Source organism: Martes martes (genome assembly GCF_963455335.1).
Source record: "Martes martes genome assembly, chromosome: 18".
Classification (NCBI taxonomy): domain Eukaryota; kingdom Metazoa; phylum Chordata; class Mammalia; order Carnivora; family Mustelidae; genus Martes; species Martes martes.
In genome coordinates, this window is record NC_137906.1 from 34,086,156 (window position 1) to 34,108,689 (window position 22,534).

Below are 22,534 nucleotides of genomic sequence, written 5' to 3' on the forward strand. Positions count from 1 at the left end.
GATTTTATTTATTTATGATAGAGACCACAAGTAGGCAGAGAGAAGGGGGGGAGGCAGGCTCCCTGCCGAGCAGAGAGCCCGATGCGGGGCTCGATCCCAGGACCCTGGGATCATGACCTGAGCCGAAGGCAGAGGCTTTAACCCACTGAGCCACCCAGGCGCCCCAACAGAGCAGTTTTAAATAAAGGAACCCTTACGTGGTTGAGTGCTAGCTAGTCTTTGCCTGTTGAGTAACCGATTGAAGAAAGCTCAAGTCAGTTTGGCCTTTTGGTCTTAGTTTTCCTGAACGTCCCCTCTGCCCACACAGCACAACACAAGACCTTGCGCTGTGTGAGAACAGGATCTTTCATTTCTGTAATTCCCTCTAAAAGTGTGCCTTTTTGGACGTCATGATGGATGACTTCCCTCATGCTACAGGTAATAGAATCAGGATATTTACTGGTCATGGTTTGTGCTTGAGTTTCTCAGGGAAAAAAGAGGAAGATAGGGGACACAAGTTTTGGCCTCGGGGGATGTGGCCAGGAGTGAAGATGTCCGGAACGATGGGTAACATGCAGTAATGCCCAGGCAGCTGCTACCACATTGAGCAGCACACTGGCAATATTGAGGCCTTCAAGCTGGTTGACTTGGGAGTGTCTAGAGAAGGTGCAGATAAGGGAGGTGGCTCATGGGTGTCCTAGTTGGGGATGTGTGTACGCACATGATCTCTGAGATGAGCGTCATGTTACCCGATGCCAGTCCCACAAGTCTGTGTGCTCACCCACTGTGGGTGGGTGCTGGTGGTCATCTTGATGGGGAACTCAGTCCCAGTATCACGGGGTTATGTGGAAAGCATGGTCGCTGCCACACTCCTAAGTCTTGAGGACGATTTAGAGTTGGTTATGAATTACTTTGGAGGTACATGGGGAGAGGGAGAACTACTATTGTAAATCCCAATGTTTTAGGACCAGTATTTCCTTGGAAATCAGAGGCTGTTATTTACAATCTAATTTCTATTTTGATGAATGAAGTCCTTTCATTTTTTTAAGGCCTTTATATTTTTCTTAAAATTCAGTGTTTATTTTGGGTATTTTATCAGAAGGCGCTTGGTCATGGAATTTTGCTTTTGAGCAGAAAGTGTCAAGCCTCCTGCTCAGCAGATGAAGAGACCAAGGCTCTGAGAGATGGGGCAGTTTCTAGACTTAGACCGTCCAGTGTTGCAGCTACTCATGGCTGAGTAGGTTTAAGCTAATTCAGATTAAGTACAATTATATATTCAGTTTCTGAGTCTAGCTGTCTTTCAGAGGCTCCTTGGCTGCCACGCGGGGGTCATGGCTTTGGTATTGGATGGCACAGCCGTGGAAGATCTCTAAGAGCACAGAACATTCGCAGGGGCAGGGATGCTCCCTGTGAGCTGGATTTTAGCTCTGCCTGTAGCGCGCGCTGCCTTGAATAGAACGGGCTAGCATGGTGGAAAACCAGCTGTTGTCTTCTGTAATCACTGAGGAAGAAGTTGCCCCAAACCAGCTCAGCAAAGCGCAGATTTGCTGGTAATCTCACTGTCACCTCCTCAGACACTGAGCGGGGCTGGGGTTGGTGGGGGGGGTTTCTGCAGAGACGCAGGAGTAATAAGATGTCTTCACTTCAGGAGGGTCCGTGGACCACAGACAGGTCCTGTGAGCATGTAATTACTGCAGGGTAGAAAGAGAGTGCCCCGGAGGTGAGGAGGCGGCGTTCTGGGAGTGGAGAGGAAGACTGCATCGGCTCTGGGGAAGCCACCAGGCCTGGGGTGGTGCTGGGGAGTGGGCTATGAGGGACAGATGCCTGGATGCCGAGCGTGTGAATTCCAGGGAACTGGAGGTGAGAGCCAGAGGCAAGGCTTCTGGTAGATGAAGAGAAGCACCTTTGTATTTCCTGGACATGTTCTTGGTCGTGTGTGTGTGTTTAAACATTGTGTGTGCTGTTTCTTTGCTTTACTCCCCATCAGACTTTGAGGTCAGAGGACCAGCGGAGAGCCTGGGTCATTTTCTGTGCCAGTCCGGGTGCACTGCGTTTTTGTATTTTAGTTTCAATCAGATGGGAACATGCCACAATGTTTAATGCTAACTCTTCATTTTACCTGCTTTGGTAACAGTTATAAATTGTTAGATTTGCACCTGCCCTTCTGTAATAAGTCCTTTTAATAAAATGTGTTAGTCACCATGATTTTTAAAATAGCAACTTCTGTTGAGACATAATCCACATACATTACCGTCTCCCCATCAAAAGCATGCTGCTCAGTGGGTTCGAATATGTTTGTAGTTGTGCAGCCCTCAGCAGTCAGATTTTGAACATTTCCATCGCTCCCAGATGAAATCCTGTCTCTATTGTTTTGGGACACTCCCCTTCTCCCTGCAGCCTCGGCAACAACCAGTCTCTTCTGTCTTCAGATTTGCCACTTCTGGACATTTCATATAAATGGAATCCTACAGTATGTGGTCTCTTGTGTCCAGCTTCTTGCACTGAGAGTCCCACCCCAGGTTTCTCCACGTTGTAGTTGGATCCGTGCTCCGTCGCGTAGAACCTCGGCTGTGGTTCATGCTGGGTCAGGAAGATGCTTGGGCGCTCGTGGTTCTGCCGTTTGCAATAGGTTTTATTCAGAATGTTTTAAATGGACTTGGGGAACGCCTGGGTGGCTCAGTCAGTTAAGCATCTGCCTTCGGCTCAGGTCATGATCCCCCGACCTGGGACTGAGCCCTGCATCAGGGCTCCTTGCTCAGCAGGGAGCCTGCTTCTCCCTTTGCCTGCTGCTCCCCCTGATTGTGCTCTCTCTCTGGCAGATAAATAAATAAAGTCTTAAAAAAATAAAGGGACTTGAAACTTTTTGTGGTTATGCATGCGCTTCACTACTAAATTGAATTAACTGGGTGGTGCACGATGGGGATATCCGTGTCATTTGAGGGTTCGAGCAGAGCTGCAGAGTGGCAGTAGATTTTTTTTTTAAGGTTTTATTTATTTATTTGACAGACAGAGATCACAAGTAGGCAGAGAGGCATATGGGGGGGGTGGTGGAAGCAGGCTCCCTGCCGAGCAGAAAGCCCAATGTGGGGGCTCGATCCCAGGACCCTGGGATCATGACCTAAGCCGAAGGCAGAGGCTTAACCCACCGAGCCACCCTTGCGCCCCAGATTTTTTTTAAAAAGATTGAATTTTTTTGTTTTAGATCAAGAGTGAGAGAGCACAAGCAGTGGGGGAGCAGTATAGAGGGAGGGAGAAGCAGACTCCTCAGTGTGCGGGGAGCACGATGCAGGGCTCCATCCTGAGATCATGACCTGAGCCGAAGGCAGGTGCTTAACTGACTGAGCCACCCAGGCGCCCTGGATTTACTGGATTTTACCATGCGTAGCTGTGGGAGCTGCTGCCAGTCTGTTGCTAATGGATCTGGTGCTGGAGTCCATCAGGCGTGTAGTCCGCAAGGGAAGATGAGTGGGAAGCAGGGTAGGGGAGGCTGAGCTGGAACCATATCCTTGTGAGCCTCTCATGACTTCCAGGTGCCCTAATGGCCCAGAAGGCAGAGAAACCCCCCGGCATAAAGGAACATGGGCTTCTTGCTCCGGCCTGTCAAGTTGGGGCATAGTGGGTCCCAGGTGGGAACTCTGCAAAGTAGGGCTTGTAATTCCGGTTTAGCTAACCTGGCACACCATAGATCTGCCATTTGGTGTGGTCTTTGGCCTATCAAACTTTTTGCTGTCAGGATCCTGTTACAGTTTTAAAATTGATGAGAATGCCAAAGAGCTATTAGGAGGCTGGATTAAATTTGTCATTAATTGCCACCTTAAAAGCTAAAACTAGGATGAGTCTTACTTATTTAGGAATGATAAACACAAATAACATATGTCTTATAGGAAATAAGTATTTTCCAAAACAAAAAAATTTAATGGGGAATGGCGTTATTTTTACATTTTTTACAAATTTCTTTATTGTCTGGCCTAACAGAAGACAGCTGGATTCTGCTTTCTCTCTGTCTCTGCTTTCTGTCAGTTACAGTGTATTTTAGTAGAAATAGAAAACCCAGTCTCACAGAGGCATCTAGTTCATAAAGGGAACAGTAGTATAATAGCCTTTTCAGATAATTGTGACAGTTTTTTGATACTATACCTACTTCGGTAGCTCCTTAAGGTTAATTGCAATGTGCCAGTTTGAAACCCTTTGAATTAACTTTTCTATTACATTGAAATTCATTGGTCTTTTTAAAAAAAGATATTTATTTGAGAGAGAGAAAGCACGAGCTGGGGAAGAGCAGAGAGAGAGGGAGAAGCAGCCCTGTGCTGGGCATGGAACCGGGGACCTTCAGCTGAGGACGGCCTCAGGTGGAATCAAGAGTCAGACCCTTCGTGGACTGAGCCACCCAGGTGCCCGTCTTGTACTTTGAATCGACCTTTTCTGTACCAGTCATTGGTGATTTGGAAAAGTGCGAGTCACTGAGTTATCCAGATCTTCTGAATGTGGACATATTGCATAGTATAGTTACATTGTAAAAAACCAGTGTAAGTCCCTAAGTCACGTTTATGTGCAGTGGCAGCCTTGTGCTGTTACTTAATTGGGAACAAGGTTGTGGTTAACAGTTCTAGAAAGCTCATTTGGGACAGAGAGACCTCTGACTTGGGTTCTGTGTGAAAAGTCTTGATACTAACTGACAGCACGGGGGAAGGTGTGGTTGGGTGGTAATCAGGGCAGCATAGTAGCTGTCCCCTGTCCCAGCTGCTCTGGGTGCTGCCGCGGGGAGGGAGCAGGCGCTGTTGGCTGGCCCCCTGTGGTGGGGAGGTGCCAGGGACTGGGGTGTGGACACCCCCATGTCAGGGTGTATAGAAGATGATTCTTTTAAGATGAGTAACAGACTGCACAAGAATCCACGGAGACAGCACTTGAGCCAAAAATAACTGGTGATTCTGATTATTTTCCTTCCTTAACCCTTCATAACAGCTACCATTCCTCTTGGTAATATTTATTTTATTTGTATCTACCCTCCCCCCGTTTTCTCTGTTTTCCAGTAGTTTGTGTGAGTGGAACAGTTGGAAATCATTGGGAAATTTTTCTGGATTTAAACATGATTTGTTAACCAGCACACCTAGTTTACGTACTTCAGTGTATTGGCACGTGGTACGCATGTGTTCTTAGACGAGGGTTTCAGTACGTACGTGCTTTCAGTTCTGTTCCTGTCTCCCTTCCCTAGCTCCTTGACATTTGCGGCTCCCTCTCCCCTAAAAAAGCAAATTTTGATGCAGACATTTGTGTACTGCTTTGTACAAGACCATATGAAGATCTTGGGGGCAAGGAAGAGTCAGACCGTACATTTTTTTGTATAGAATCCTTTAGTTCTCTTTTCCCAAGTAGTTAAGATCTGAAACTTTTGTATCAAGGGGATGTGTGTTTAGAGAGTCAGTAGGGGAGCCTGGGTGGCTCAGTGGGTTAAGCCTCTGCCTTCTGCTCAGGTCATGATCTCAGGGATCGAGCCCTGCGTTAGGCTCTCTGCTCACCGGGGAGCCTGCTTCCCTCTCTTTCTCTGCCTTCTGCTCTGCCTGCTTGTTATGTCTCTCTGTCAAATAAATAAAAATCTTAAAAAAAAATAGTAAATTATTCTTTCTGCCCCACAGGTGACCCCCCCCACCTTTTTTTGAGATTTTGTTTTTATTTATTTGGCAGAGATCACAAGTAGGCAGAGAAGCAGGCAGGGGGTGAGGTGGGGGAAGCAGGCTCCGCGCTGAGCAGAGAGTCCGATGTGGATCTCTATCCCAAGACCCTGGGATCATGACCTGAGCCAAAGGCAGAGGCTTTAACCCCTGAGCCACCCAGGCACCCCCCTTTTGTTTTTTTAAATTACTATAAAGTAAAACTGACTTTGGCAGGGGTGGGGGGGTTCTGTGAATTTAACACCCGTACAGCTTCGTGCGACCACTGCCACAGTCAGGATACAGAGTAGTTCCCTCGGCCCGAAACCTCCTTGGGCTTTTTCTGTGTAGTCACGCCTTCCCCTACTGCAGACCCCTGGCAATCACGAATGTGTCCTCAGTCCCGCACTGTTTTTGCAGATGTCATGTAAATGGAATCGTAAAGCGTGTAACCTTTCATATTGGCTGCTATCTTCAGAGTAGTGTCCGAGGTAGGTGTTTGAATGGTCCATTCCCGTCTGTGGCTGAGCCATTCTCCCGGGTACGTGCGTTCCCTGCTGCCGCTGAAGGACATCTGGCTGGCCTGCAGAGCTGGGCCACTAGGAGTGAAGCCACTCGAAATCTTTGTGGCAGCTTTTTTTTTTTTTTTTTAAAGATTTTATTTATTTATTTGGCAGAGAGAGATCACAAGTAGGCAGAGAGGCAAAGAGAGAGGAGAAAGCAGGCTCTCCACGGAGCAGAGAGCCCGATGATGTGGGGCTCGATCCCAGGATCCTGGGATCATGACCTGAGCTGAAGGCACAGGCTTTAGCCCACCGAGCCACCCAGGCGCCCCTTTGTGGCAGCTTTTATGCGGACGCGAGTTTTCCTTTCTCTGGAGTAAGGTGCAGAAGTGGTAGATCATGTGGCACAGTACGGTTGACCTTATAAGAAACCGCCAGACGCCTCCCCGGGCGGCTGTGCCATCGTGCGTCCCTTATCCGTGCCTGGGAGAGCCAGTTGATCCGCACCCTTGTCAGTGCTTGGTCTTGTCAGTACTCTGAGGTTTAGGCACCCTTTCAGGTGGGCAGTCGTATCTTACTGTGGTTCTGATCTGCTCACACCTCACAGATGCCGGGCAGGCAACTCTGCTGGTGTTCATTTGCTGTCCCTGTGTTGTGCTTGAAGTGTCTGTCCGAGTGTTGGGTTGTTTTATTGCTGTCAAGCGCAGAGCTCTTTACCTGTTGTGGATGCACGTCCTTTGTCAGGGAGGTGACGCGCATGCATTTTCTCCTAATCTGTAGCTTGTACTTTCTCATAACGGTGTCCTTCTGGAGCAGAAGTGTTCAGTTTGAAAAGCGAAGTCTAGTTTGTCAAAGTGTTCTTGTGTGGATTCTTCGCCCCACCACACGTGTTTTCTTCTTAAACTCTTACAGTGTTAAATCTTATATTCGTATCTGAGATCCATTATGAGTTAATTTTTGTGTAAGTTATGGGGTTGAGGTTTTGTGTGGCTTGTGGATGTCCAGTTGTTCCTTGACCGTAGGTGGCAACGACCATCCCTTTTCCGTGGAATGGCTTCCTCCTTTGTCAAGAGCAGTAACATTTGCGTAGGTCTGTTACTGGGCTCTCCTGTGCCCTTCGCGTGCTCATCCCTTTGCTGAGACAACACGCCCTGTCATTACTCTGGTTGCCATCTTGATTACTGAAGCTTTAGAGTGAGTTTAATCAGGTGGTGTAATTCCTCAGACCGTGTTCTCTCCAAAATGGCTTTATTTGCTATATTCTGTTCATTTTTCCATAAAAACTTAGAATCAGCTGTAAGTATAAAAAAAATCTTCGAGGCGCATGGGTGACTCAGTGGGTTGGGCCTCTGGCTTTGGCTCGGGTCGTGATCTCAGGGTCCTGGGATCGAGCCCCGCATCGGGCTCTCTGCTTGGCGGGGAGCCTGCTTCTCTCTCTCTCTGCCTGCCTCTCTGCCTACTTGTGATCTCTCTGTCAAACAAATGAAATCTTTAAAAAAAAACAAACTTCAGGAGTCTGATTGGAATTGTGTTCAAACATAAAGGTGAATTTGTAGAGCTGGTATCTTGACTAGGAAGGAGTCTTTCAGTCCACGAACATGGTGTCTTCTGTTCTGCTGACCCTTCCATCTTGAATGTCCAGTTCTCACAGGAGACGTTGCTTGCGCACAGCAGATGGTCGAGGTCTCCGCTGGTTTGTCGGTGGAAGTGTCTCCTCCCCATCATTTTTTGTTTTTGTATTTTAAACAAAACCAGATTTTCTTTGCTGTTCTCTGGGAAGCTAGTCTTTCTCCTAGGAACTTTTAAATAATTTCTGTGGCCACTAGTGGTTTAAAAGGTATTGATTGTGACTGTTTCTTCATAGCCCTGTGGGTCCCCTAAAAAGGAGGTTGAGGAGGTGGTGTGGTAACTGGTAGTCACCCTGCACCAGTGCGTGAAGAAACCAGAAACAACTTAGTGTTCTGTCCTAGGTTGCTGCTTATTTTTTTGTTCATTTTTAAAAGTTTGTTCTGTGCCCAACGTGGGGCTCTAACTCTTGACCCTGACCAAGATCAAGAGCCCCTTGCCCTGCTGACTGAGCCAGCCAGGTGCCCTTCCAGGTTGCTGTTTGTGGTTTTATTCAAATAGAGGAACCTATTTGAAATGGCTCTTTTTGGCTACTTTTTTAAAAAGTTTTTAATTAGGACAATCAAGAGTTTGCTTAAAATCTCTCCTCTGCGTTTGACCTCATCCCCAGTCCCTAGATTCCTTTTTTAAAAAAACTAGTTCTTAAGAAAAATCTGGACATTTAAGAAGATGCTGCCGTTTTCCAAGGTGTAAACAGACTTTCCAGGCCACACGTAGTTGAGGCAGTCTCGGTGCTCCGGGACTGTTCTAGGACTCCCACTCTCTTCCAGTTCCAGGTGTGCTGCTGGTGCGTCTCCTCCGCACTCTCGGTCTGGTGTCATGCCTTAGGCAGGACTTGGTTTGTACCTTTTATACCCCAGGTTGCTTTGCTCTGTGTGTGTGTTAACTCTGTTATAAGGTTGTACATATTCTCTGAACCGTTCAGACAAACAATATGGAAGCAAGAAGGCAGGGAAGAAAGACTCCGTTCCTCAGAAGGAAGAGCGTTGTGCACCTAACGTATGGTGGTCTTCGTCGCTGACCCCTCTCTGGGTGGGCATTCTCCCTTCCCATGGTTCGCTTTCTGTGAGACTGCCTGAGTGCGAGTGGATTTCCACACGTAAGTAAATTCTGTTAGATAATTGAAGTTTCAGAATACCAAAATGTTTAATACTCTTTTTAGAGAAAAACTGCAGAAAGTGGAGCAAGTGTGTTCCAGCTGCGCTGACTCTGTTGTCCGGTGTGCACGTCACTCAGTACGCCGGAGCCCTCGGGAGTAGTTGGGACTGTGGAGCTCTGTCCCCGTGCAGAGTGGCCCGTTTCTGTTCCGTTCTGTCTCTCCAGTATTTTTGCGTGTCTAAGTGTTTATTTATTAGAGAGTGGGCATGAGCCGGGGTGGGAGGCAGAGGGAGAAACAGACTCCCCGCTGAGCAGGGCTCAGGGATCATGCCCTGAGCTGAAGGCAGGTGCCCAGCGGACAGCCACCCGCTGCCCCGTCTCCATCTTGTTAAATATAGCTTCGTTAACGTCTAATTCACCTTGTACTTCACTCATTTCAGGTACAGTGCAGTGACTTTTTGGATATTTACTAGTTGTGCAGCTGTCACCACAGTTTTGCAAGATTCTTAGGCCAAAGAGAAACACTTGCAGTCCCTAGTCAGGACCCCTCCTGCCTTCCGCACCCCCCCGCTAGGCGACCGCTAATCAGCGTCCTATAGATTTGCCTGTTCTGGACACTTTGTACTGTGTGTAATCCTTAATATGCCTATAAATGGGCATTTATGTTTTTAACTTTTCTCTAAAAAATGATGCTTCAGGGGTGCCTGAGTGGTTCAGTCTATTAAGCGTCTGCCTTTGGCTGTCATGATCCCCGGGTCCTGGGATCAAGCCCCCCACATTGGGCTCCCTGCTCTGCGAGGAGTCAGCTTCTCCCTCTCCCTCTGCTTGTGCTCTCTCTCTCTGTGTCAAATGAATGAATAAAATCTTAACAAAGAAAATGGAAATGGTATGCTTAGTGTAGGTCTTTGGGGATGAATGCTGGTTTTCTTTAGAATAGATTCCTAGGAATGACATTCGAGTAAAAGGGTATTTGGCTTTGGGTTGAATAGTTGACAGCCATTTGACACCACTGATTTTGTGAGACCCTCCGCATCAGTGGGCATTTCCAGTATTTTTCTCTGTTAATTTGTAGATAAAAAGTGGTATCACCTTGGTTAGGGAAGTTGAGCATACGTATTAGGTGTTTGTATTTTTTATGAATTTCTCGTTTGTCGTAGTTGGGCTGTTTGTTGAGTTTTAGGAACTGTGTGTATTCTGGATATTAATCCTTTGGCCATGGTGTGATGCAAGTACTTCCTACCTTAGTCTTGTGGCTTCCCTGAAGCTCGGTCTCTGCTGGGGATGCTGGGACTTCCTTTTCTTTCCCACAAGTGGTTTCTTCTATACAAGCTAGCAGATCATGCCGTTTCTCTTTTTCTGTGGAACAAGATGGTATGTGTGCACCAGCGACGCGGACATAATTACGGGCTCTTCAGTCGTGCAGATGGTAGCCCCTCTTGGTGCCCGCCGGCATTCACACCAGTCACCAGAGTGTGTGATGTGACTGGCAGGGCGATCCTCTTGGGAACCGATGATTTTTGCATAATCAAGCCAAACTGGAGGCCCCAAACAAATGTTTTCATTTAAGGAGCACAAATTCATATGTGACTGTCTTTGGGGATTTTATTTTTATATACCTAATTTAAATCTGGATTATTTCAGAGTGTAGAGCTAACTGTCAGGTCTCAACACAGTGGGTCTGCTTTGAACTGTCAGGCCCCATGACTTAGAGAAGCTGTGTGGGCACTGCCTTTGGGCCCTGCAGTGGCCCATCAGAGGCGGAGGACCAAGGAGGTCCCTGGTTAGTAGGACAGGACTGCCTCCTGGAAGTGGGCTCCCAGCCACCCTCATGGGGGTTGCATTTGGCCAAATTGTATATAAAATCATACAAGTCATAAAACCAGAGCACTTGAGAGTAGCGGTGTTAAGCCGTGGTTTCGTTGTTTACAATACTGCCAATCTGGCCGCCCAGTCTTGAGGAGCCAGATAGTAGTAAACAATAATAAAACCAAGCCACCTCATCCACATTCTCTGGAATGGCCAGAGGAGTTCCTGCCTGTGTTGGTCAGGACAGGCTCGACCAGGTGGGTGCTTGGGGGTGGCAGCCCAGGTTTGAGCACTGGGACCATCTCAGGTTGTGCAGCAGAAGGTTGCGTCTTTTGTCGCAGTGCCCTGAAGGTCATGGGCGGCTTGCTGAGAGAGCGGGAACATTTAAAAAATTCAGAGTCCTTATCGTAGTCTTCAGGGCCCTCCATGGCCTTGGCCCTGCCTACCTTCTGTCTGGACCTCGTCTCCCACCTTTTCCTTCGCCCAGTGCCCTTGTCCCCGTTGGCTCTATCCAGAGTGTGCTTCTCCAGGGTCTCTGCCAGCCTGGCTTCTTTTCATTCGGTGGTCTCCACCCAGATGTCCTCTCTTGCTTCAAGGCTAGTGCTCCTGTGGCTCCGTGACCGTGACCGTACTGTGTTTTCCCCTCTGTTGCAATTATCCCCTCTTGTCTCCTCCCCCAAGAAAGCGAGCACCAGGACACCAGGGGGCTTATCTCTCTGTTCCTCCTGAACCCCAGAGCCCAGCCCAGCTCTGGGCACATAGGAGACGTTTGATAAGTAGGTTGACTAAAATACGGAGAAGGGAGCTGGCTCTGCCCAGCCCCACTCGAAATGCAAGCCTTTGCCTCAAATTATTTCTGCCTGGAAAAGGCAGTGCGTGCAGCAAGGAAATAATTAGAATATTGTCTTAGTTGGTAGTTACTGTAATTGCTGGCACACAGGGCATGCCCGTGTTTTAGGGAGGTAGGTTGAATCCTTGGTCATGTAATGGGAATGGATTAGAAAGGATCTTTTTGAAGCCCGAAGGACTGTATTTGGAAACTGCTTCTGAGAGGCTCCACTTTCCTTGCAAGGCATAGAGAGCAGTCAGGGAAACATGTTTCCTCATGGCGCCCAGGCATGTGTGGTCTTTGTGACTGGGGAGGCAGGTGTGGCAAATAGGCTGTGTTCCTGGTCAGCACCCGCTTCTTGCAACCCAGTGGCTGGGACGGGTGGTTACCTTCAGGAGCCATGGAGTCCTGGAAGAGAAGGCCAGTTGCGGCGGGGCTGTGAGCAGAGTTATTGGGACCCACCATCCTTACTTTATTGTCTCCTTGGGAGACCGTCACCTCTTTGTGACTCCCAGGTACTGTCCAAGGTCTGGAGGTGGTCCGTGGTTTTGCCTGAGGCCATGTGTTACCTTGGAAGAATCCCCTAGGGGGCCTGGGGTCGACTCCCCCCCGGCCCCCCGGCGCCCACTTATTCTCGTTCGCCAGGAGCGCTTCTTGTATCTCAGAGGTTCCGCTTTCTTAGGGAGTGTGCCATCTTACCACCGGCGAGACCCTGGTTTGGGGGATGCCCTCTCCCTCCCCTGCCGGGGCCTCATCAGGGCTGCCTCCCTGCTGCCGCTTGCTGGGTCCCACGCATAAGTCGCCTGCTCTGTCTCTTGGACTGCCTCCCTTTATAGCTAGGCCCAACGGCTGCACTCTGCCTCTCACTGTCGGCTTCTCAGCTGTCACTTTGCTCCTCTCAGTGAGCTTAGAGCTAGGGCTTGCGTGTTAGCATTTATTCTGTGGACCAGAACATCAGCACATGACTTGTATTTGAATTCTGCAAAGGAAGAGGGAAGGAGCTGTGTCTGGGTGTTGAAAGAGCTCTCCTGAACGGTGCTGGATGGTGTACAGGACTTAGGTCATCTGATGGATCGCTTGGTGTCATTTGGCAGACTCGTGGTCTTAGATGCTCTGCTCTAAGGGGGCAGAGCATGGGGAAGAGTTTGGCTAACTGCTTGAGGGGAGGGGTCCAGTGCGTTTGGGAAGGATGACCGGATGATAAAACGCAGGAGGACAAAAATCATAATACCGACGGTCACATCATTCAAGTGGCAGGAAACAAAAATAGGTAATTGTAGGCAGTCGTGGTTGGGGAATGGTTGAGTAAATCATGGCCTGTTACGGCGCTATTCAGAAGTAAATTTTTATGCATATTATTGTATACCGACTTGGGGTAGCTCTAGTTTATTCGTGTAGTGTGAATACCATTTTTTGTTCAGGAGAAGACGCGTGTACATTGTTGCATATGCTGTGTATATAGGAGCAGTGAGGATGCCCGGAAGGGTGCGCATGAGACAGTGGGTTCCTTCGTGTTAGGATTGGGAACGGAGGAATCATCACCCCTTATTCATCTCTCTACTGCTCGCCTTGCTCCTGTGAGGTTTCATTCTTTCAAATCCATAGTAGAGATAAATACAGAACCAAGACTTGCACAAAAATGTTTATAGCCCCTTTACTTTGTAATAGCCTCAAATTGGAAACAACTCAGATGTTTGCAGGTCAGATGGCGTGTCCTGTCCCTGCCGTGGAATCCTACTCTGCAATACAAAGAAATCTGTTGTTGACCTGGGTCTCAGGGGAGTTACTGTGCTCAGTGACAGAAGGCATTCCAAATGGTTATATACCTTGTTCATTTATATAACATTCTTGAAATGAAAAATTATGGGAATGGAGAAGGTGTGTCGTTTCCAGGAGTTAGGGAAGGGGTGTAGGGGTGACTATGAAAGGGCAGCCCAAGGGTCCTCGTGTTGGAACTGTTTAGTGTCTTTCCTGGGTGGACACACCCACCCACGTGTGTCTTAAGAGTGCAAGTGAACATGAATAGGATTAGTGTGTTGTGTCACTGTTGGTGTCCTGGTTATGCATTATACTATGATTTTGCAAAGTAGTGCTGGAGGATCTGGGTGAAGGGAAGTGGAGCTCTATTACTTCTATAATAATTGTGAAGCTACGCTTATCTTAACAGTATGTTTAATTAAAAAAAACCAGTATGTTTAATAAAGAATGAAATCAGGGTGATCTAATAGAAATTTTCAGGAGTATAGGTTTTGTTGGGAGTAGGCACTTAATAAAGCATATAAAGAAATTCAGCCTTCAAAGCAGCATCATGCTGCAGCACCTGCGTGGCTCAGTCAGTTTGGCGTCCAGCTCTTGGTTTAGGCTCAGGTCATGACCAGGGTGGTGAGGTGGAGCCTGCACTGGGCTCTGCACTCAGCAGGGAGTCTGCTTGATGTTCGCAGTCTCTCTGGTCCTCTCCTGTGCCCGCTCGCGTGCGAGCTCTCTCTCTCAAATAAATAAATCTGTATCATCATCAACAACAGAAAATGGCACTGTGTCTCTTTACTCAGGACTTTTTCCTTCTTTATTTCTTCCTGACTGGTGCCTCTGGGTTCATTTGGGGCCTCCATCTAACTTGTACTTTATCTGAGGAGTGAACACTCCTTCTGGAGGACAGACCACGTGGGCAGAGCTGGGCTTTTAGAGGAAAAACGAAGAATGGTCCCCCCTGGGGGCAGTGCCCCTCACATCCAGCTGTAGCCGTAAGCCGCTGGATCCATTGGTAAAGGGAGCTTGTGGTCATCACCTGAATGTCTGCACTGGGCCCAGCACTGAGTAGGGGCTCAGTAAATGGAGTTAAACTCATGAAACACTTGAAGCGAACTTCACATCCCGTTTGCTCTTCGGCTCCTGCTTCAGCACAGACCCAAGCTCGCTCTTAGGCTGCCCTTTTCTGCCTTGAATCGTGTTGAGAATTGCAGGCGTGCTCTGGTGCCTGCTTCATGCTGAAGTTTTCCCTATGGAAGTTTAACATCAGTTACATTCCTTGCTTCTTAGGCTTAAGGGTGTTCTGTTTTCTCTTTTTTCAACTAAACTTTTAATTTGAGATGATTTTTAGATTTGCAGGAGAGATGTAGTTCGTGTGCTGTGTGCCTGTGATCCCCTCAACTAGTCTCCACTGTTAGCAACTTAGATCAGCAGCTAAGGAACTGGTAACCCAACTCCTGACTTCTTTTTCTCCCATTAACATGCTCTTTCTGGACCACTTTGCCTTTTGGAAGTGATTATCTAAATTGATGAGGTTGCCTGAATATGTTCCTTGTCCCAAACCCAAGAATTCTGTATGTGTGTGTTGGGGGGGCTTTAAAAAAAAAAAAAAAGAGAATGCTGAGGTAGAGCTCCTGGAGATTCTATGCAGTCACTGATGTGGACAAGAGAACCCCCCCGCCCCAGCCCCGGCAGATAGCACTGCAGAGCCATGCGGACATGGCGGGCAACCACAAGCTTGGACGAGAAGGTGACCTGGGGCGTGGAGGGGTTCAGGTGGGGGGTCCATAGGCACTAATGGATTTCCACAACCAGTACTAACATTTCTGAACTATCCTACTGAAGTATATTTGGGGTTCTTAATTAAGAAATCAGTATGTAGAGATACTGGTGTTCTCATTTACCGTGTGAACTTCTACTTGATGTAACGTTCCTTAAAATGGGTGCCAGGAGAGGAGACAAGGGGAGGAGGACTGAGCAGCGGCCAGAGGGCTTTTGCCTTGGAATTCCAGATGAACTGGTCGAGTTGGGAGTTCAGGCCGCGTGTGCTGTGTTGGCACTCCGTGTGCTCTGGCCTTATACTGAGCTGTGGTTTTGCTCATTGGGTTGGATCCCTAGTTGGAGGGTTTGAGGAGGAACCGGGGCCTGAGCGGAGGCTGGATCTGAGGTGTGTGCTGGGGTCTCTGTGGCTTAGGCAGCACCTGGTGGCAGTAGACAGCCATCGTAGTTAGAAGCCTGTGCGTTGGTTTGTCCCCTCAACTCCAGCCTTGTTGGGGAAAGGTGTGAGTAATCTTTGTAAAGCGGCAGAAGATGTCAAAGCCAGCAAATTGAAAAATCTGCTTTGTTATTTCATCCAGGAGTGGGATTCAGCACTGTTAGCGCCACGTCATTTCCATAGCAATCGGCCAGTGTTCTTTGTTGAGTAGTCCTGTGTTATGACATCACAGATGGAAGTCCGTGGGAAGGGAAGCTGAATATAAGAATGGCCTCCTCAGGAAAGAGGAGGGAAAGCTGTAGGCTCCGTAACCAGCCACGTTAGCCTCTTCTGTGTGTTTCTAGTCTTGAGAAAAGGCATTTTGTGTCCTTTTTGTATATGTATATAAAATTGGACCTCTGATACATATCACAGGGTTTGGCATCAAGAGCTTTACTAGTCACAAGTAACGGAAATGATCTTTGATTGTATTTGATTGTCATAAATACATTTTGGAATAACTCCCCTCCCTTCCCCCAATATATGGCATATTTCGGACATTTTGTTTTTTTTTTTTGTTTGAGGCATGCCCTATTGTCCTTGGTGCTTGCCAAGAATGTCCCCAATCTTATTTGAGACCATTGTGCGTCAGAAAATGAGCGCTCTGGTTCACAAATGGCCAAATGAGAGTTCACACATCTGGGGAAGGTCCAATCAGATGGGACATAAAATTCAGGAACAGGATCACTTTATATATAGTGATATTCATATACACACACCAATCTCGCACTTCTTTGATGATAATGAAGGCAGTCTTAACCATTGAAGATGTTTCTGGAAGTTGAATACGGAGGTTTTGTGGGCTTCGGGTACTTTCATCATTGAATTCAGGTCCAGGGATTTACTGTGTCTTAATTAAATTTTTAATCCTCTTGCTGAACTAACTCATTTATGAGGAGCTTTTTTTAACTGGATATTCAGTCCCTTAGGAGCTAGACTTGAGTTGCCAGCTTTTATTTCCAAGGCCCCATGGCAGTTGGTTGGGAGCTTCATGGGGCCTGTCTGTGGCCAGATTTCTCATGTACGTGGTGGACCTAGGAGGGATGTTTTGTCATTTCATAGCCACTGGTCTGACCACCATCTCCATGCTTAAGGAGGATGGAAAAGAGCAAATCGATCAACACAGCACGAATGTGTAAAAAGTTTGGGGTATTGCTCGGGAGAACCCAGTTCATATGTAGAACTCTATTTATTTTGCCTTTAGGGACCAACTGCAGAGAAATCCTGTCTTAATTAACACTAGAGTAGGATCCCTCATTTATAAAATATGAGACTTTTGTCAGTCATTATATTTAGTTAATCCTACTTCTGAAAAACTGTGGCCCATTCCACCCCCCCACCCTACACTGTAAAGTGCTGTGGATGTTGATCTGTAGATCTTTTGAATTGATCTTAATTTTTTTTAAAATTTATTTTAGAGACTCAAAATCTTTTTAAAAAATAAAAAAAAAAAAAAAGAGCAGACTCCCTGCTGAGTGTGGAACCCAGGCTTGATCCCATGACCCTGAGATCAGGACCTGAGCCAAAATCAAGAGTTGGGCGCTTAACTGACTGAGCCACTCAGGCGCCCCACCTTGATCTTGACTTTTATTATTACCATAACTTCCGGTGAAAAAGTACTCCAAGACTCTTAAAGATAGCCTTGTTTCAGCTATAAACTGAATTCACTTGGATCTCAGAATCTTCAGGATTACGAATCAGTTGGGGAATTCTATGACCCACTGTAGTTCAGACGGCTTACGTCTACAAAGCATCCTAGTTTTAGGTGTGATGCTGTTTTGTATACAGAGTGTTTTATTTTTGAATCATGCATGAAAAACCATATTTTAAGGCAATTGTAGTGGGACAGATTTGAACTGAGGAACTAAGTTAAAATACCAAGCCTACATCAAGCAAATTATTTTAAGGTTTATGGTGCATTCGTGTGGTGTGAGAGTGTGTATAGTGCTGACTCAAGCTACTACTGCTTCTGGAGAGCCTCTGAATAGTTGATGTGTCCTTCCGGTGTTTGTTTATCATGTAAAGGGAAATGAGAAATTTATTTGTTCTTATGCCAGCACACTCTGTCTTTTTTATAACAGAGGTTACATGTGATGATATTTATTACTTGGTATCTTTTTTTTTTTTTTAAACTTATAACTTAGAGAACTTTCCATATAGGTACATTGAAACACTGCTTTATAAAACACTGCTGCATAATATTCTGTTGGTGGAATGTGCCATAATTTATTTCATAGTCCTTCATAGGGGTTTTTCCTCATAAAATATATTTTTTTAAAGATTTTATTTATTTATTTCACAGACAGAGATCACAAGTAGATAGAGAGGCAGGCGGGGGTGGGGGGGGAAGCAGGCTCCCTGCTGAGTAGAGAGCCTGATTCAGGGTTAGATCCCAGCACTCTGGGATCATGACCTGAGCCGAAGGCCGAGGCTTTAACCCACTGAGCCACCCAGGTGCCCCCTCATTAAATATTATTAATGGTGGTTTGGTGTTTATTTAGGAGGATATATGTGGATGAAGTACATTTCAAAATGCTTTTTTAAAAATGGTGCTTTTTAAGCACATGTTTTAGAGTTTGAGCTAATTAAACAACAGCAAAAATAATTTCTTCTCCCTACTCCACTTTGTGTGTGTGTGTGTGTGTGTGTGTGTGTGTGTGTGTGATGGTTGAGGGACCAGTTCAAAAATGTATATATGTTTGTTTTTTAAAATAACTTTAACACAGTTATTAAAATACATATATTGATAGTTAATAAGACAAGAGTATCAGAATTGGAAGTGATATAAGTTTGGCAATACCTGTTTATTGGCCTCCGGGGATTTCTAAGGTGTATTTTGAGATGCTTAAGGGAAAAAACATGTTTTATATTCAGGAATTACTTAAGATGTAATCTGGTAATTGGGGGTTTGTCTAGAGGGGACCACGGAGGGTGCTGTCCGTGGTGCTGAATCAGACCGCCTGCCGATCTGAATGGGGGGGAAAGGCTCTGAAATGTCACAGGCCTAGAACACACTTAGGTAGCTGTTTTTAAAACCACATCTCCTGTTCATAGCTAAGACTGTTGATTTCAGTCAGCATGTGTACAGGCAACATAAAGGGGCCACATTAGTTGCAGTGAGCTGTTCTTACATCTGGAAGCAGGGGAGGGTTTACATATGAAGCATGGACCCTTTTGGCTAGTGAAGGCTATTTAAATCCCAAGTCCTGACATAACCTTTTTTTCCTTATAAGTCAAGGACTTGCATCAGTGCGAGATGATAGTTTTTTTTTTTTTTAAGACTTTATTTATTTATTTGACAGAAATCACAATTAGGCAGAGGCGCAGGCAGAGAGAGAGGAAGGGAAGCAGACCCGCCCCGCTGAGCAGAGAGCCCCACGCAGGACTCTATCCCAGGGCCCTGGGATCACGACCCAAGCCGAAGGCCGAAGGCTTCAACCCACTGAGTCACCTAGGCAGTTTACCTTGTATTTGCCATTCATTGCTTCACAGTTTTGAATCCATGCCTTTGATTATATGTAAATGTTTGTCAAGCCGCATTTCAGCAAGCATTTAGAAATCTATAGCACAGGGGCGCCTGGGTGGCTCCAGTTGGTTAAGCGTCTACCTTTGGCTTAGGTCATGATCCCACGGTCCTGGGACTGAGCCCAGGGAGTCTGTTTCTCCTCTTCTCCCCTTCCCACCCCACTCGTGTACTCTCTCTCTCTCAAATAAATAAATAACATCTTTTTTTTTTTTTTTTAAACAAAAAAGAAGTCTTGGCACATCTTTTTATGTGCTTCTCAATCCTTTCCAACTCTTTATAAATGCCAGTCCTAGGGACCCCGTTTCACACTCCCTCTGCCCCCTCCCCTCAACCTCCAGTTTGTTTTTTGCATGGATTTATACTTCAGTTATCACAGTAATTGACCGGTGACACTCTGAGTCTCACAATGTGATGTTTTAAAGCGCTGACTTGTGATTGAAAGTTCTAATACACACTGCTACGTATATATTTAGTTAACGATATTTCCTCTCAGGTTGAGTTTTATTTTCGTTTTTTTAAAGATTTATTTGAGAGTGAGCAAGCGCGGGGTGAGGAGCAGAGGGAGAGGGAGAAGCTGGCTCCCCATTGAGCAGGGAGCCCGCTGTGGGGTTTGAGGCTTGAATCCGGGGTCTCTGGATTCATGACCTGAGCTGAAGGCAGACGCTTAACCGACTGAGCCACCCTGGCACCTCGTGGGGTTGAGTTTTAATGAGTAGGAAGGCCATTTCAAAATATTACTGCAAATAGAGCAAATGTGGTATAGTGATTGTTTGCATCCCATTTAGCATTTTGAAAGCAAGGGAAGTTCATATTTAGTGAACATATTAGTAAATACCTTTTGAGTTAGAGTGTGTTCGTTATGGCACATTTGGATGATATTAGTGACTGGAAATCATCAAAAGTACAAATATGCTTTTATTTATTTAATCCAAGACCTGAAGGTAAAAACCATGGAATTTCTCTGTTTTCTTTAAAGCTGGAGATACAGATGACCCACCAAGAATTACTCAAAACCCTGTTATCAACGGGAATGTAGCCATGAGTGATGGGCACAACAACACAGAGGAAGATATGGAGGACGGTGAGTACATGCGGTTTACTTGCACTGGGCAGAAAACTATCAGAAACACAACTAGACGTGCTGTAGATTTCTTCCCTGAGTACTTCTGAGTTCCCTAGGAGTAGCTAGTTTTCAGGAGGTTTGTATCTGAGGAAAATGTAGGAGACTGTTTTGGTTTTGAATTTCAAGATTAGCTGCAAATTTCAGGGTAAGGTGGTTCTCCCCAGCCTAGGTGAGAAGGTTTAAGTACAGAAGTTTGTAATTGACGGGGGTTTACTCAGGTTTGCAATTTCCCAGCCACTGTTAGTGTTCAGAACAAGTGTATCTTACTCTCCTTTCCTTTTCGTTTGCAGCAAGACACTTGTAGACATTGGAACTTGGCTTTCCATTGCATTCTTTTTGTAGTGTGTATCAGTTGTCTGTAGCTGATAATCCCTCCCTGCTCCCATTAGGTGTGAAGTCTGAATCGAGCTTTGGGCTTCATTCTCCCACACTAACTTTTGGTCTGTATCTTTTATGCAAAAAGTGTATGCATAGGTATATGCATGGACATTTTGTGCCCAGCAAATCACTTTCTTTCAAGGCTGTTTCTTCTTTATAATTTACCAGATAGGTGACCTGTACACTTAATTGCAAGGTCAAAGTCACAAAACGGTAGCAGCCAGTAATCGCTTTATGCAGCCCCTGGAATCTTGCAGTGTAATATGAAACCATGTTCTGTCAAAAGCATGTCCATCCATCCTCATGAGGGTTGTGTCCTTCCCAGGGGAGTAACGGGGCAGTTGAAAGGAACCGTCAGTCACGGGCTGCACCACCAGAAGGACTGCTGTTCAGACCTCCTGCCAAAAGTTCAGCCTCCGTGAGAAACTGCAGAAGTAGTTGAGCGTTCTCTCACAGTGCCGTTTACCCCCTGGCAGCTGGCTGAGGCAATATCTGAGGAAGGTAAAGAGGCGTGGTCTACACCCCGCTGCTTTGTTACCTGTGGAGTGCGCTTTCCACTGTAGATCAAGGGCGATGGTGTGGGTGTGGTCTCTGGTCGCCGGGCTCTTGGTTTTATTGCGGACACCGGAGGTGCCGAAAGTGATTCAGAGAGTGCGGTTGGGAAGGTGTGGCCAGGCCCAGTGTGCAGGTGTGAGGCCGAGACGGTTCCAGTCCCTTGAGGAGCAGTAACTGGCCCACCTCAGGCAGACAGCTCCCCGTCTAGTCCCACAGAGCAATTCCAAAGGAGTATTAACTCGTGTGTGTTTTTGGGGGGGGGGGGCTTGGGAGGAGGTGCAGACGTAGATAAAGGGCAGAGTTTCTCGACATTGGCACTTTTGCCTTTTGGGTGCATCATTCTTTGTTGTAGGGGCTGTCCTCTTCGTGATCGGATGCCAATGTCATCCCACCCTTACGCCCTCTCCTTGCAGTCCTGACAACCAGAAATAGACACTGCCAGATGTCTCTGGGGGTTCAGAGTGCCTCATTTGAGAACCACTGTTAGGAGATCCGTAATGTACATGAAAACCCCTTTCCTTTTCAGGCAAATTTTACTACATTAGTAGTAGTAAACAATGTGCCAAACCATAGAACCTAATAGTGGAAATATTCCTGTAGTGAGTTACCAAATGGGGAAAGGGTATTAAAGGACAAAGCAGAGTGGTCTTCAGTAGCACCATGTTCCTGGTTTGGGATTTTAGGTGTCTTTTGAAAGGCCCAGTATAAGAGAGTGAAAAGATTTTTATCTCTTTGATGGTAAAGGGCCGGGAGGGAGGTTGTTCTGGTTCTAGGAGTAGAAGCCTTAGTTGAAGGCAGCATTTTCCCAGTCGTGATAAGTATTTTGAAACTCTTTTGTGTGGGATGTTAGCATGTGGTGAGAAGTCTTGAGTGGTCTAGGAAGTTTGAGGGGTGCTGGGCCAACCAGAAGTCCATATCGCGGGCTTCTCTGGGCTGTCTGCACCTTAATGTCTTTCTCTAGAAGACTTGTTTTGTTAATGATTCCCCAAGACTCTGAACTTTAGAAACCCTTTTCTTGAATCTCCTTCTGACATGGGAAAGTAGGGCACACGATCCAGGAAATGCTGGATTAGGCTTATCTACTGGGCAGAAGGGCCTTCTTTGGGAGGGGAATTTCTCTGCAAAAGCTGAATGGCTGACAGCACAGACAGGTGTTGGGTTGAGATAGCGCATCTAAAAGTCCTGGTAATGTGGGATTACGGGCAAGAGTCAGAATCATTTTCTGGTTGCACCTACCTATGCTTCTTTGGTTTTAGTTTCTTACTGTTTTTCTGTAGTTGAAGTGGAGAAGTTTTAGAGTCAATGCAGCCCCAGTAGAAGTTGGTACCCATGAAACAAAAGTAATGTCTGGGGATTAAGTGGGACTTGAAAAGAATGAAAAACAGGTCTGATAAAATGACTGCAAGAGCGCTGTCTGGGGACTCTTCAGGCTAAGCTTCTGGCTTAAGACAAAACAAAAGACT

General features: G+C 46.5%; 1 protein-coding gene across 2 annotated transcripts in view; it reads left to right on the forward strand.

The window, feature by feature from the left end:
• Window positions 1-22,534, forward strand: part of USP7 (ubiquitin specific peptidase 7) — a 62,231-nt gene that overhangs the window by 10,630 nt on the left and 29,067 nt on the right. For both annotated transcript variants that reach the window (XM_080829736.1, XM_080829737.1), the window contains exon 2: window positions 19,992-20,096. In XM_080829736.1, coding sequence (XP_080685862.1) covers window positions 19,992-20,096 — 105 coding nt within the window. The remainder of the gene's footprint in view (window positions 1-19,991; window positions 20,097-22,534) is intronic.